Here is a 15372-nt window from a genome sequence, read left to right as displayed (position 1 = left end):
AAGAGGCAGGCCTGCATGGCAGAAGATGGGGGGAAAGGCAACCCGGCAAGGATCCTGCAAACTCGTACATGCATAATTTTACTCACAAGACTTCCCACTGAGATCAACAAAGCTATGCACATGCCTAAAGTTAAGCACATGTCTAAGGGCTTGTCTACACGTACAGTGCTGCAGCAGTGCGGCCACGTTGCTGTCACACTTCAGTGAAGAGCTTCTCCCATCGGCATAGTTAATCCACCTCTGAGAGAGGCGGTAGCTTCTCCCATCGAAATAGCGCTGTCTACGCCGGGGATTAGGTCGGTATCGCTACATCGCCCGAAAGTGTGGATTTTTCACGCCCCTGAGCGACAGTTATACCGATGTAAGTTCATAATGTAGACCTGGCCTAAGTGTCTGCAGAGTTGTGCCACTGTGCCCTCAATAGAAGGTCACTGATTTGTATAAACTCTCCCTATGATGAACACCCACGTCAGATTATTTAGTATACCGCCACTTGCTGAAGCCACAACGTGTGTAAGGGAAAGCAGAGACCATATTTCTGCCCTTTTATTATCCCTTGCAGCTAGTTGGGAGCCACACACCAGGAATTCCCATAAGCAGAGAATTCTCAGTTTCTCACCGTTGACTGGCGCCAGCTCCCCAGCATGCTGAAACTGACTCCTAGAGAATGGGCAGCACACCTCAATTATTCTGAAGTGCTGCCCAAGCAGCACACTTTGTAGGAAGGAGCACCTCAATTAAAAATGGCTGGCTGGGGCACCCAACATGGAGGGAGCCCTGCCAAAACTTTTGATTTATACTGACATGTCTGAATACTTGTTATTCTAAATTGCTGTGGCTGAGGGCCATTGGCTAGGAAGGAATTCTATAGAAACAATATAGTCTATTGAATGCAACCACCGATCCCTAGCCATTCACGTTTGTGCCAACACTTTCAGCTAAGGGATATCCCCACCTTCAGTCATAGCCTCACCAGCCAGTGTTTAAAGCTCCTCCATTTTAAGTCAGGCATTCTGCTTCTTGGTGCTCTAGAAAAGTTGATTACAGAAAGCTATCTTTAATAGAAGCAATGGAGTCTGGTCAATTAGGAAACAAAAAAAATTATAACTATTTTATATTAATCTTTGCAGACAATTTTTTTTTTTTTTTTTTTTTGTGAGGAACAGTGTCCATATATGACACGCTGGGAAAAGGATGTGGATAGACAAATTACTCCAGAGGAATAGGGTTTGATGTGGAAAAGAGAACCAGCAACCTCAGTCTGTAGCACTAAAAAAAGAAAAATTCTTTAAAATACTGTTTCAATGGCCTCAACCATACACACACTTAGGCCAAGTCAAAAAATAGAGAGAGATTGAATCGGGGGAAATGTTGGAGAAACTGTGGCGAAAAAGGAGATTTCATGCATATATGGTGGACATGTCCAGTCATTAGCGAATATTGGGATGCAATTTGTAACCAAATATCACAAATGGTTGGATATTTTTTTCCAAATGGATCCTTTGGTAATCCTCCTAGGGCTTCTTAGGGGAAATGGTCACACAAACATTGGTGCTGGAACTAGGGGTGCTGGGGTGCTGCCACACCCCCTGGCTTGAAGTGGTTTCCATCATGTACAGGGTTTACAGTTTGGTTCTATGGCTCTCAGCACCCCTGAAAGGAAATGAAGAATTAATCTCTCATCTGCTAGTAGCTGCTTGGCTATTGGTAGCCTTTCATTGGAAAAAGCAAAATAGACCAACCATTGAGGAATGGTTCAAAAAAAAAAAAAATTGTATATGAGGTTGTGGTTATGGAAAAACTGACACTCCGATTACGTACCCAGCAAAATAGACAGAGGACAGATAGATATTGGGTTACTTTTTATTTAGTACTCAAAGTTCACCTGCAAAAAGAAAAAAAAACCCTAGCACAACTATCCAATTTTTATTTTTTTTAATATTAACATTTGAGAGAGATACCTGGTCTGTTAACTACATGTGCATAGAGATTTCACTCCATTTCATAAAGTCACTAGAAACATAGGTATTGTAATGATGGTCACTCTGTAATATGGTAACGCCCTGTTAGATAGAAAGAGCTGGTGACTATATTCCTGGATAATACCTCTTTACACAAAAGCTAACTGTTGTAATGTTCGTTTTGTTTCTGACATTTACAAGGCAAGGATCTGTAAATTTGTTAAAACTTCCAAAATAAATCGTTTAAAATTTATTTTAAAAGCTCTCCTCCCGTTTTATTGAGCCCCTTCAAGCTGTGTTTTGAGGAGTTTTCATTGCACAATAAAGCCATTATTGTTAATCAATGTTTAAAAGATTTTGTGACCATTTACCGGAACACTGTGGGGCTCTTTCTAAGTGGCACATGGGGGAAATTCAGCAAGCAGCATCCATAAAGGCTCATTAAATTAGCATAATTGAAACCCCTCACTCCAGCCCCTCCAGATCACTGACAATGGTCCATGGGTAGTCACTCTCAATCTGCGGGTCACGAGAATTAAGGAAACTATGAGCCTGTTTCTCTAGCATGTCTCCGATCTTCTACTACTTGAAGCTCTAAGGCTTTGTCTACACTATCACTTAATCCACTGATTGACTGAAGATCCTCTCTCCCCCAAACCCAAGACGCGTGTAAGGGCACAGAGTGTGTACCCCAGTCATGCCACATTGTACAAAGTTAATTTTTGAAAAAGCATCCACTCTGACCTAAAAGATGAACCATTATAATTTATTAAATGGATTGTTCTCAGCCCAAAGACTTTCAAAAGTGGACACACTAGATCTAACATTAGGCCAGTTTCACTTTGATTGACCAAGATTAGCACGTCTCCTTACCCACCATTTCATCTATCTGGGATGTTCTCCTGGGTGAGCGGAGTTTAGACATCAGCATGAATCACCCATTCCGGGGAGCAGGATTCTCGTTTATTCCAATCCCTTACCTGGTCACATGAACAGAACAGATGGGCAGAAAGATAGGACAGGCGGATACTGTGCCTGATGGCTAAAGTGGATGGGCTGAATAGTTAACTTTACCAAAGCTGCAGATAGCTAGTCTGTGGGGGGGGCAACTAGCCATCAAACCAGAGGGGCTGACTTCTTTGCAAAGCCCCCCCTTCTGTAGCTTCAACTCACCCAAAAGCTTCTGCAGCACTTGCCCATCATAAAGGTCCTCTTCAAGATGCTTAACAATGATTCTCTCTTCCACCAGGACATCGTTAATCCAGTCAATTAGAACCTGGGAGAATGGAGATGGGAGGCAAGTGTCTAATCACTGAAGTGTGTTACTTGTATCACAAGCAGCAATCAAAGTAAAGACCAGAAACAGGTAACCCTGCATGAATAATCATCTTGTATATTTACTTCCAAACAACAGAGAGATCAGGTGGCGAAGAGACACTTCAACTTTTTTGGAGCCCAGATTTTGCAAGAGTTCTCTCCCTCTCTAGAGCCAGTCAGTAATAGATGATGAAAATATACAGCTCACTGACATCTATTATTCCATTCAGGTCCTTTTGCTCCCAAAACACAGGCTTTTACCACTTGAGCTAATTCTCTGTTATAGGCAATTAATACAATATTGGGCTTTAAAAAGATCTCTAAGCCAGTCACTAGAGGGCAACAGTCACAAAGACCTGAGCACAGCAGAGCAGCGGTATATATGCACACTAAACAGTATTTCACAGCTGTTAGGTCATTGGCCAGAAAGGGACGGGTGTTTTACAAAGACAATATGTTCTAGCTCCTACTATGGGCTAAATAGACTCCCTGAAGAATAATCCCAGACCTTTATCAACCCAAGCAATAAATGGATGAGAAGTTGGGTGACCAGATATCAAGTGTGAAAAATCAGGACACTTTTGGGGGAGAGGGCGGGGGGCAATAGTTGCATATATAAGACAGAGCCCCTAATATTGGGACGTCTGGTGACCTGAATGAGACTTTACATAGTGCACCCGCAGCACAATACAGACAGAGGGAGTCGTGTGGAACCAAAATTCTAGCCCACTGAGCCAGTCCGACAGTCACTCTATACTGTGCATGACAGGTCCCATATCCTAAATTAGCTTAACTATAAAATCTTGCATGTGCTAGCTGAAGCAGGAAGGAACATAAAGAATCTTTTAAAAAGGGAATAGTATTAAATTTGTCAGGCCTCAGACATAATCCCCTTAAAAGTAACAGGCAAAACAGTGTCATGCCTTTGTTTAGTTGGCACTAGCACGGGGAAAATGTAGTTCATCACTTGTTTTACTCCAGTTTACTGTGTTAAGCTCTATATATAAAAGTACATTTTGCTGAAGTAATGTAATTTTTGTAATAAGAGACCTTGCTTTCTGCTATTAAATTTTTGCTTATAAGTGGAGAGGCAGTATTGCCAACCTCAAGTCTTCAAAAACCATGAGGCAGGGCCCCCAAAAATCATGAGAATGGCTTAAAAATCATAAGGTTTTAAATGTTATATATATGAAATTGTGGATTCCATTGATTTGCTTTCTGATTAGAATCCCCATTTCCACCTTTTCTCCTCAGCCATGAGCATTTGGATCTTACTTTGTTTTTCTATATGAAAGCGGAGATTTTTCTATAATCCTGTGATGACAGGAGCTGGGACTTAAAAAAACAAATATTGCGAGATGTGTGACAAAAATCACAAGAGTCAGCAACACTGGGAGAAACAGGCATGTGGGGTGTGCTGATTACAAGGTGTATTTGGCTAATTTATACAAGTTAGTGAGATTCAGCTGTATTAAGCTACCTCACAGCAGCAGAGAGAGACACTTAGGACTTGTCTACATGGGGCCAGCAAAGGGCGCCAGAGGGATGTAATTGGTAAAGCACACTAATGTGCTGCACTCTAATTGCCCCATGTAGACACTGCTGGCATGCTCTAAAAACAGCGGTGGGCAAACTTTTTGGCCCGAGGGCCACATCAGGGAATAGAAAGTATATGGCGGGCCATGAATGCTCACAAAATTGGGGTTGGGGTGTTGGAGGGGGTGTGGGCTCTGGGGTGGGGCTGGAGATGAGGACTTTGGGGTATAGGCAGGTGCTCTGGCCTGGGACCGAGGGGTTCCGACGGCAGGTGGGGGATCAGGGCTGGGGCAGGGATGCGGGAAGGGGTACAAGTTCTGGTTGGGGTTGCGGGCTCTGGGGTGGGGCTGGGGATGAGAGGTTTGGGGTGTAGGAGGGTGGTCCGGTCTGGGATTAAAGGGTTTGGAGAGCAGGAGGGGGATCAGGGAGTACAGGCTCCGAGTGGCGCTTACTTCAAGCGGCTCCCGGAAGCAGCGGCATGTCCCTTCTCCAGCTCCTACGTGGAGGTATGGCCAGGCGGCTCTGCACGCTGCCCCGTCCACAAGCACTGCCCCTGCAGCTCCCATTGGAGCGCGTAGGAGCTGGAGGGGGGCCATGCTGCAGCTTCCGGAAGCTGCTGGCGTGGCCCTAACCCTGCGCCCTGGCTGGAGCAGGGCCGAACCGCTTGGTGCAGCTCGTGGGCCTGTTTAAAACGGTCCACGGGCTGTAGTTTGCCTACCCCTGCTCTAAAAGGTACCTAGCTCGTATTAACACAAAATAGGTACCTTTTAGCAGGACCTACATGGGTCTGTTAAAGTGCAGCACATTAGAAAGCTTAAAAAAAAAAAATCACACCCTTCTAGGGCGCTTTGCCAGTGCCATGTAGACAAGCTCTTAATATTCATAAATCACGTGCACCTCTAACATGATTCTTAAATGTCTCCATGATACTGTAGAAATGAAGAAGAGCTACTAAAATCAGGGCTAAAAAGAAAAAGCACAATTTTTCACAAGTTTCAGCTGGACAACATAGCAAGCCCTTGACTCAGGGTGAACTGGGATAGGTTTGTGGGTACGAACATCACATCTGCCCTTTGCATTAAGCTGCCTGGAAGGAAAAGAAACTTGGTAATAAAAAGAAGGCTCTACAAGTCTTTTTTTTTTTTTTTTTAATTAAAAATGTTTTGAACAGATTTCCATGAGGCAATAGCAGCAGCTCTTTAATGCTGTGCAGGATATAAGCACATAACTAAAGAGACTCATGTGTTATGTATTTTTCAATGCGGGGGGGGGGGAGCAAGAGGGTGATAGAGTTTAAAGGCATCTGATGACTAAATGCTCTGCAATAGGTTTAGACATTGCTCCTCTGTGAGTTCATAAAGAAGTTACATGTATCTGCTTCGTCATTCACTCCAGCCAAGTCAACATCACTTCCTCAATGTATACAATAAAGTACCCATCCTCTCCTTCTTTGGGCACCGCATGTCGTAGCCCTTCAGTGATCTCTTCTCAGGCCATGTCTTGATAGGGGCACCAACCCCTCCGTTCTTCTCCTCGACATTTAGACTGAGATTTTCGAAAGAGCCCAAGGGAGTTAGGCACTCACATCCTCTCAGATTTCAATGCGAACGAGGTGCCCTACTCCCTTACACTCCTATGACAATCCCAGCCATTGTCAGCTGGCCAAAGATTACACCCAGCCAGGGCAGAGTAAGTGGGGGTGCATCCTGCGTAGAACAGTTTGGAAGGCATTACTCAATAGGGCAGAGCACATGACCAGAGCAGCCCTTGCAGACTAGGTCAGGGAACTCCAGCCTACTAACTTATAGCCCCCTTCTGGGGGCAGCAGGGCAGTACAGACTCGTTGGTAAGGGGGAGAATGAGGTTAGGGTGGGAAGGGACCATTACAGTGAAAGGAAGAGAAGGAGGAAATGGGGGTTGGGGTGGGAGAGAAAGACAGGCCTCAGTGAACAGTCTGTAATGTTAAAGAACTCCAGTAAAAAGCAACTCCCAATTAAGTAGACACATTCTTGTCTCAGATGGTAAAATAGAGATATTACAGCCTCTTCCTGAACTACACCACCTCGATAACTGTTGAACAGCAATAGAAAATATTTAGCAAGAAAGAAGCTATAAAGAAATACACGATTAGCATCATTGCTTAAAAGAAGAGGGCCAGATTTTTTTTAAAGCGCATTGAAGTGGTTAGAGTTTCAAACGTTCAAAAGTTCTCAGCCCGCAGCAGCTTCCATTGAGAACAATGGCAGTTTTTGGGTGTTAAGCTCTTGAAAATCTGGCACAAAAGATTGTGACTGAAATTACTTCATCACCTTTCTAGTCTCTCTCAATCTCTTCTCTGTCACTATTGTGAGAGAGACAGACCATGGGTAAACAGATTTGAAAAGGATCCATGTGAATTAGGAGCCTCAAGCACCATTTTCAAAATAGGAACCTAAATCCCATTGATTTTCCAAGTCACTTAAGTACTTTGGAAAATGTTACCCTATGTAAGGAGTTAAAGTTACAGCACTCACCGTTTAAATTTAGAATAAAAAAGATCTCTTGGCAAAAGCACATAAAGGAGAGAGAAATAAAACAAGGACTAGTTGTCAGGTTTCTAAAAAAAATTAATACAATGGCTACATTTGAAGGGCGGGGGGGGGGGAGGGCAAAAAATGTTAAAAACTCATTTAATATGCAGCCCACAGTACCAGCCCTCCTAGAGAAAATGAATTTGTAATTAAAATGTAATCCATCCAAACCTTTTTGAAAAAGCCCTCAGAGACTGACAAGAGCTGCAGTTTTCAAAAACCAAAGTTAGCCAGACCGCCTCTTGATTTCCTGATTGCAAAAGCTTGTGTCTTGCTGAGGAAACCTGAAAAAATGCTCTCTGCATTGGATCTTTTTAACTCTTTCAAGGGGAGAAACAGAGTCATTTGGTTTTATTTAAAATGTACAACAGAAACAGATTTTTTCCCCACAGAGGCTTAATTCTTCATGTCTTCCAAGTCTCCCATTTACACAAAGACAGAGGCACAATCTAGCCAATTATCTGCAATAACTGACTGTTTAAGCCGCTCAATATAGGTTCAGACACAGCAAAGCACTTAAGCATGTACTTAACTGAGCATGTGATTAGTCCCACTGGAATCAGTGGGAGTATTTGTGTGCTCAAAGTTATGTGCATGCTTAAGTGTTTTGCTGGATCAGGGTCTTAAATTCCTAAAAGTGGAATTTCTCTTAGTGGTTCTATAGTATTTGGCTAGTAGCAGTTCTAAAACTGCAGTAAAATCAACTCCTCTCACCTGCTGCCTCATACAGACGTTGACATATAAAAACAATCCCCAACTGTATCAGATCCCCAGGCACATATATGCATAATAAATTGCATAAACATGCCAGTGGTGCTTTAAATTTTGACACACATATTTATTAAACCAGTTTTAGGACAAACTCTTATGTCGGATTTAATGAGCCATGTTTTATTATCAAGTGCTGGGCTGAAAATTGAAATTGCCACCAGGCAGAACCCAGAAATAAAACGGTGTGAATATCCTACAAGGAAAAAAAAAACTGTCCTGTCTGGCTGACTCGTATTATACACAGGTAAGCTCATTTTTTGCATCAAACTTCACCAGTCCCATAAAGTGCTTTATTAGAAAGGCTGCCTGCCCCAGAACACATTGAAACTTGTTCAGAGCAAACTTGCAGAGATCAAGGACAAAGAGCCCGAGGTCACCGCCGTTGCAAATAAAGAACACAAAATAAAAACAAAACGAGTACATAAGAGCATCTGGCACAATGGGAAAGCAGGAAGCCGAGTAACCAAACAGAGCAAAGAAAGCCAACTCCAAGCAAAAGGTCATTAAAACAAGAGTTGGAAGATCCTTCTCCAAGAGAATGTGAAAGCATGCAAAAAACAAGATAGCTTAGCTCACTGTGTGGTTGAGTGTGGAAACTGCTGGTGTAAGTCATTCAGGTCTACAAGCCTTTTGGCAAACCTTCAGTGCGGGCTGTTTCTGGACAAACAGATTTTTTTTATTTGTAAGACTGAACATCTAGCTTTTTTTTTTTTTTTTTTTTAACAAAACTTGTCCCGGTTAGTCACATGGTAGGCCTTTGTAAAAACTCGCAAACCCATGCTCAAAGCTCACAGCTCAATGGTTTCATTTTAAGTTTTGTCTTCATCATATCTGATTGACACAAACTATGCATTTAATCTTGAAGGAGTGAAAACTAACTGAAAATGTTTGTTGAGGTCAGGGATTGACCAAGTAGCATTGCTTGGAGCACGATTCCGTTTAGAAGACTGTTCAAGGGCCAAAACATCAGTTGATTTTACAAGGTTTCTGTCCAGGGGTGAAAGTAAAGTAAAGGACTTACCGGTACGCCGGAGCCCTGAGCGGGGGCATGGCCTCAAGGGGAAGAGGCGGGGCCGTTCAAGATTTAAAGGCCCTGGGGCGCCGGCTGCGGCTGGGAGCCCCAAGGCCTTTAAATCACCCCGGAGCTACCAGCTACAGAGAGGCGGCTGGGAGCCCCGGGACGAATTAAAGGAGCAGAGCTCCTTTAAAGGGCCAAGGGCTCCAGTCGCTGCGGGGAGCCCCGGGCCCTTTAAATCTCCACGGAGCTCCGGACCCTTTAAATCCCTGCCCAAGCCTGGCTGCCGGAGCCCCAGCAGAGATTTAAAGGGCCCGGGGCTCCCCGCAGCGACTGGAGCCCTGGGCCCTTTAAATCACCGTCGTGGAAGCCGGTCCAGTCCGGCACGGCTTATTGCCTCTTGCCGGTACACCGGACCAGACTGGCTTACTTTCACCTCTGTTTCTGTCAAAAATAGCTTGCAAGATTTGGCTGTCGAATCTGAACTTGAAAGGGATAGGTTTCAGGTTTAAATTTGACAACAACAAAACACTGCAAGCTCTCTTTGCAAGATTTTGATCCTAAATGGCAGAAACCTTGTAAGATCAGCCGATTGTAACTAGGGTGACCAGATGTCCTGATTTTGTAGGGACAGTCCTGATATTTGGGGCTTTGTCTTATATAGGCACCTATCACCCCCCAATCTTTGTCCTGATTTTTCACACTTGCTATCTGGTCACCCTAATTGTGACAGATGTGAGACCTGGGAAGTGTAAGGAGTTCAAACTCCTTCAAATATGCCAGACAGGCATGGATTTTTGAGACAATAACTGAGGAATCCCCAAGGAGTGATTAATGCAAATTACACAACCCTGGTTGCGCAAAAAACAGCCTTTTGAAGCTACACCCTGAGAGGGCCATTGACTGATTGACCAATGACCTGTTCCTGGAGACTGGAGATCAAAGGCACAAGAGCTGTATAAAGAAACAGCTGAACTGACCGGTCGGTATCAGTCAGTATCTGGTTCCCGATTTAAAAACTGACATGAACTTGTAACCAAGGGGGCAAAGCCAGTTGTGGGGTTTGAAAGACTGATGCCTGCCAGAGCCTTATGTTGGGGTTGGGGGTAACCTCTGGTAAGCATTTAGCATGCGTGTAGGTTCTTTTATTGTTTTTATAGATATTCTCTGTAATGCTTTTGCCCTAAGAATAAATGCAGCTTTGTGAAGGCTGGTTGGTAAACCGGTGTACAGTGTTGTAGTCTCTGGAGAAAAAGTTAATGACAGGTTCTGTAACCTGCTCAGATCTGTTGGGAAACCCACAGGAAGGTGCAGAGGGACTGCAAGCCTAAACCCCACTGTCTAAAGGGAGAAAGGCCAGTTCTCCACCCCAAGAGAGGTGAGTGCTGGGAAGTCTGAACCTTAAGTGGATGCCATCAAGGAGGGAGATCAAAGGTGCAGTTAATCCTGAAACTGTGACATGGATGTTGCAAGATTTCCCTCAGCTAGAATGGGGGAAATCCTAAGAGAATAGGTGTTTACATGAGATTTTGGATAAAGTTTTCAAAAGTGCTAATTGATTTAGGAGCCTAAATCCCATTGACTTTCAATGAGATGTAGGCTTCTAAGTCCATGAAGAATTGTAATACTAAGTAGAGAAATGCCAAAATCCTTTTAAAATCTGGGTCTTAGACACTTTTGGAAATTACACTCTTTGGCTGTATCTGGACCAGAACCAAAAACTAGGCCCCTTCCAACCTACAACAGAACACAGATATGAGAGTTCAAGGGGATTCAAATCTGCATTACTCTGAAGATCACAATATTTGAAGTTATTCAGTAGACGTGAAATAGCTTACAAATATCCCTGAGTACTCATTAGAATTATTTAAATGGATTGGTTTCAACTACGTTCACATCACTTAGGTGTTTACTCTAACAATTTAATGGTAGGAATGTTCACCAAAACAGAGAAACTTAAAGCAATGATTCGGGATATTAACGGGAAACAAATTTTAAATATGTAAACAAGAACATTCATACTGGAAACCTGATGATAAAGGCTTGTCTATAAGGGCATAAACTGAAGTGCACACCAAAGTGATGTGTTGTAACTGCCCCATGTGGACACTTCTGGTGCAAACTAAAAGGTACCTCGTTTGCATTAATTTATCTCCACCTGGGGCATTTACAATGCAGCACTTTGGTGTGTGCTGCAGTTCAGATCCTGATAATTCAGACTGCAGGGTCATGTAGACAAGCCCTAAGAATTATGACATGCTTATCTAATCAGAGAAGAGCCACATACCAAGCAACCCAAGTGAACAATCAAAAGTAACCATCAAATCTGAATTCCAAATACTCACATAAAATTGTTTGCAAATAAGCCACAGACCAAGAACAAATGAGTTTGAGAAAAGTTTAAGACGGTCACCCACAGCCAGGGCCGGCTCTAGGCTTTTTGCCATCTCAAGCAAAAAAAAATTGTGGCTGCCCCCCACCCCAGATCTGGGCTCTCATCTCCTCCCCCCCACATACCCCCACCACCAGTGCCTTCCTCCACCCGCATCCCCTGCCACCCCAGCACCGGACTCTCCACCACACCCCAACCCACCTTTACCCCCTGCCGCCCCAGCCCTGGGCTCCCCCACACCAGTGCTGACTCCGCCCACTCCCCCCTTGCCTCCATCCGGTCCGGCGCTGGCAGGGTCGGGGTAAGCAGCGAGGTTCCCGTGCCGTGCCTCAGCCCAGGGTCCCTCCAGCCAGGGATCCCGCCTCCAGGACTGGCCGGGACCCGGGAAGGTAGAGCCGGGTGACTGCCCCGGCAGGGAGCTGAGGAGCCGGGGCAGGGTAGCCCCAGAGGGAGCAGAGCCCCAGAGAGCGGGATGCGGGCCCCACACGGCAGCGCCCCGCCCTCTATGGCCCTGCTGCTGCTGCTTCTGGCCACCGTGCCGCAGTCCCTGGGCGGCTCGGGACGCTTCGCCCAGCCCCGGCTGGGGGGCGGCCACCCTGCGGCACTTGCAGGTGGCTCCGCGTGTCCCGCGGGGCGGCTCTGCGTGTCCCGCGGGGCAGCCCCCAGCCCGAGTGTCCCCTGCTCGGAGCCTGCCCAGCCACAAGGTGCGGGCACTGCTCCCCCACGGCGCGAACCGCGGTGGCCCCAGGGCGCCCCCCATCTACAACGTGCTGCTGCTGCCAGGGCCAGCTCTAAGCTTTTGCCACCGGAAGCGAAAAAAAAAAAAAAAAAGGGCCAGAATGCTGCCCCTGAAAGTGACCGGCCCTGCCCACAGCAAAAAAGTCCAAAAATTCCTGGATAAGCTATTTACTATGAATTATTGTCTCAGTTCTTATGTTTGATCTGAGCATCCAGCTTTGGGCTATCTAGTAAATTTCATACAACTCTAATCAGAATCTACTGTTCTACCAAAACCAGAACTGTAATTTGCTACACACAGCTGCGAATGAAGTGGAAAACAAGGATTGATGGCCACTGATGGGATTTATTTGATTATCTAGTTGTTCTTTGCAGCTGGACTTCCTACTGACCCATTGTGCCAGACTATTTTTAAAATATATAATTATACTAAACATCACTTTTTTTTCTTTTCTAAGCCCACCTCTAGCTTGTGCTCATTTTCAGTTCTGTAAGAGCATTCAAAGCATCTATTATCACGTCCTCCACACAGCAGCCATTCAGTATAAAAGATTTACTATGCTTGGTGGGATGAAAAGTTATTTTCCCTTTTGTTCTTTCTGCATTACAGTGGGATTCTACAGTCTGTCTCCCCCAGAGCTAGGACAGTTATGTTTTAATCACTTCCAAATGCACACAAAAGCCTGCGGTGCTTAATCCACTACGGATACAACTCTTATTGCAGCAGGGAAGAAGAGATTAAACAATCTTTTTCTGTGGAGCCAAAAGGTATTAAACAATATGTCACCGTTAGATTCCCTGGTTCATTTTCCCAGGGGCTTCCCTGCCCTGACTCTGTTTTTCACAACACTGATTTGTGAGTGTGTATGTGAGTGGAGTGGGAACAATTAAGAAGGGGGATTAAATACTGTAGATGTATCCACTTTTGAGAGAGGGGAAAGAAATCATGAAAAGGTTTAGAATCAAAATTAAAGCTATCAAAGTAACTGTTCAGTTTTCCCCCTCTTTATTTAATGGTGATCTTAGGCCTGGTCCACACTAACCCCCCACTTCGAACTAAGATACCCAACTTCAGCTACGTGAATAACGTAGCTGAAGTCGAAGTACCTTAGTTCGAACTTACCGCAGGTCCAGACGCGGCAGGCAGGCTCCCCCGTCGACTCCGCGTACTCCTCTCGCGGAGCAGGAGTACCTGCGTCGACGACGAGCACTTCCGGGATCAATCCGGAATCGATTTATTGTGTCTAGACAAGACGCGATAAATCGAACCCAGAAGATCGATTGCTTACCGCCGGACCCGGAGGTAAGTATAGACGTACCCTTAGACTGTAAGCTCTGTGGAGCACAGACTGTCTTGTTCTGGGTTTGTACAGCACCTAGCATAGGGTTACTGTTCGTCCGGATTCCCCCGGACATGTCCGGCTTTTAGAGTTAAAAATAGCGTCTGGGGGGAATTTGTAAATGTCCGGACTCCTCCCCGCAGAGCACGCGCTGCTGACAGGGCAGCCGGACGGATGGTGCCACTTACATGGGGCTCCGACAGTCAGAGAGAGCCCCTCCTCCACTTCCCCCTCCTCTCCCCTGCAGCTGAGAGCACTCCCTCCCTCCCTGCAGTCGCAGATCACCAGCTGGCTGTTCGCACCGGCAGTCTGGAGCTCCTCCCCCTGCTCCTCCTCCCCCGCACGCTGGTCTGAGCGGCAGAGTAAGGGGGCCAGGGGGTCGGAGAAGGGGCAGGGAGGTTCTGGAGGGAGCAGTCAAGAGATGGGGGGGGCTTTCTGGGGGTGGAGGTGTGGATAAGGTTTTGGGCAGTCAGGGTACAGGTAGGGGGTAGGATCCTGGGGGAGGCAGTTAGGGTGGGGGGAGTCTCAGGAGGGGTCAGTTAGGGGACAAGGCACAGGGAGGCTTAGGTAGGGGGTGGGGGTTCTGGAGGGCAGTTAGGAGCAGGGGTCCCAGGAGAGGTAGTCAGGGGACAAGGAGTGGGGGGGCTGTCAGGGGGCAGGGGTGGGGAGAGGGATCGGAGCAGTCAGGGACAGGGAGCAGAGGGGTTTAGATGGGTCGGGAGTTCTGGGGGGGGGGCTGTCAGAGGGTGGGGAGTGGTTGGATGGGGTGTGGGAGTCCCGGGGGTCTGTCTGGATAAGGGTTGGGGCAGTCAGGGAACAAGGAGCAGGGAGGCTTAAGTAGGGGGTGGAGTCCTGGGGGGCAGTTAGGGGCAGGAGTCCCAGGAGGGGGCAGTCAGGGGACAAGGAGCAGGGGGAGGGTTGGGGGTCCTGAGGGGGGTGGGAAGTGGGAGGGAGTGGAAGGGGCAGGGGCAGGGCTAGGGCAGGACTGGGGCGGGGCTCCTCCCGTCCTCTTTTTTGCTTGCTGAAATATGGTAACCCTAACCTAGCACAATGGGGTCCTGGTCCCCAATTAGGGTTCTTAGGTGCTACCGCAACTCATATAAACAACAATAGTAAAAGACAGCTTAATGACCCATCAAAAGAATACAGAGCAAAGAGAAGATCAACCCGTCACACTTTCACTAGGTCATTCAGGTACAATCACAGCAGAATTCAATCCCCTCTCTGCCTCACAGTCTCACACCAAGTTAGTCGTCAAATTCCTTTCCAACTATGCCATTGTACAAACTCCTGCTTTAAATTATGCTTGTGAATGGTTAACGAATATTTACATTTATATATGGCTCTCCTCTCTGGGGTGGCCCCACAAGAAGAAACACAAGGCTCTTTTGGGATGGTCCAGAGGAGACAGCCCCTAGGGGCTTCCAGGACATAGGAATCAGGTCTCCATTGCCCTGAATGTTGTACAATCATGTGCACCTGTACAAAGTGGGAGTAAAACGTTACCAGTCTGATTTGTAAGCAACTGTGCTGAGTAATGGTGAACCAGGCCCCAATCCTGCAATGAAATCCATGCAGAGAGACCCTGGTGCCTATGAGGAGCACATTACAGGATCAAGGCTCAAGTCTTCATCCCCGCTCTAGTCAGATTTTGAGGGGAGGAGAACCTTGCTAATTTGTATTAATGACTCAAAAGATTCATACCTGACCATAGCATAAGGGCTCCAAGTCT

At 46.1% G+C, this 15372-nt stretch overlaps 1 protein-coding gene across 8 annotated transcripts in view; it reads right to left on the bottom strand.

Annotated features, from left to right (window-relative positions):
• PARVB (parvin beta) overlaps positions 1-15372 on the bottom strand; it is a 120779-nt gene that overhangs the window by 50447 nt on the left and 54960 nt on the right. For all 8 annotated transcript variants that reach the window (XM_008165976.4, XM_065583643.1, XM_008165978.4 and 5 more), the window contains exon 4: positions 3135-3237. In XM_008165976.4, coding sequence (XP_008164198.1) covers positions 3135-3237 — 103 coding nt within the window. The remainder of the gene's footprint in view (positions 1-3134; positions 3238-15372) is intronic.

This window comes from Chrysemys picta, chromosome 1 (assembly GCF_011386835.1).
Source record: "Chrysemys picta bellii isolate R12L10 chromosome 1, ASM1138683v2, whole genome shotgun sequence".
Classification (NCBI taxonomy): domain Eukaryota; kingdom Metazoa; phylum Chordata; order Testudines; family Emydidae; genus Chrysemys; species Chrysemys picta.
Note: the sequence above shows the minus strand (reverse complement) of the source record. Positions and strands in the feature narration are given on the sequence as shown.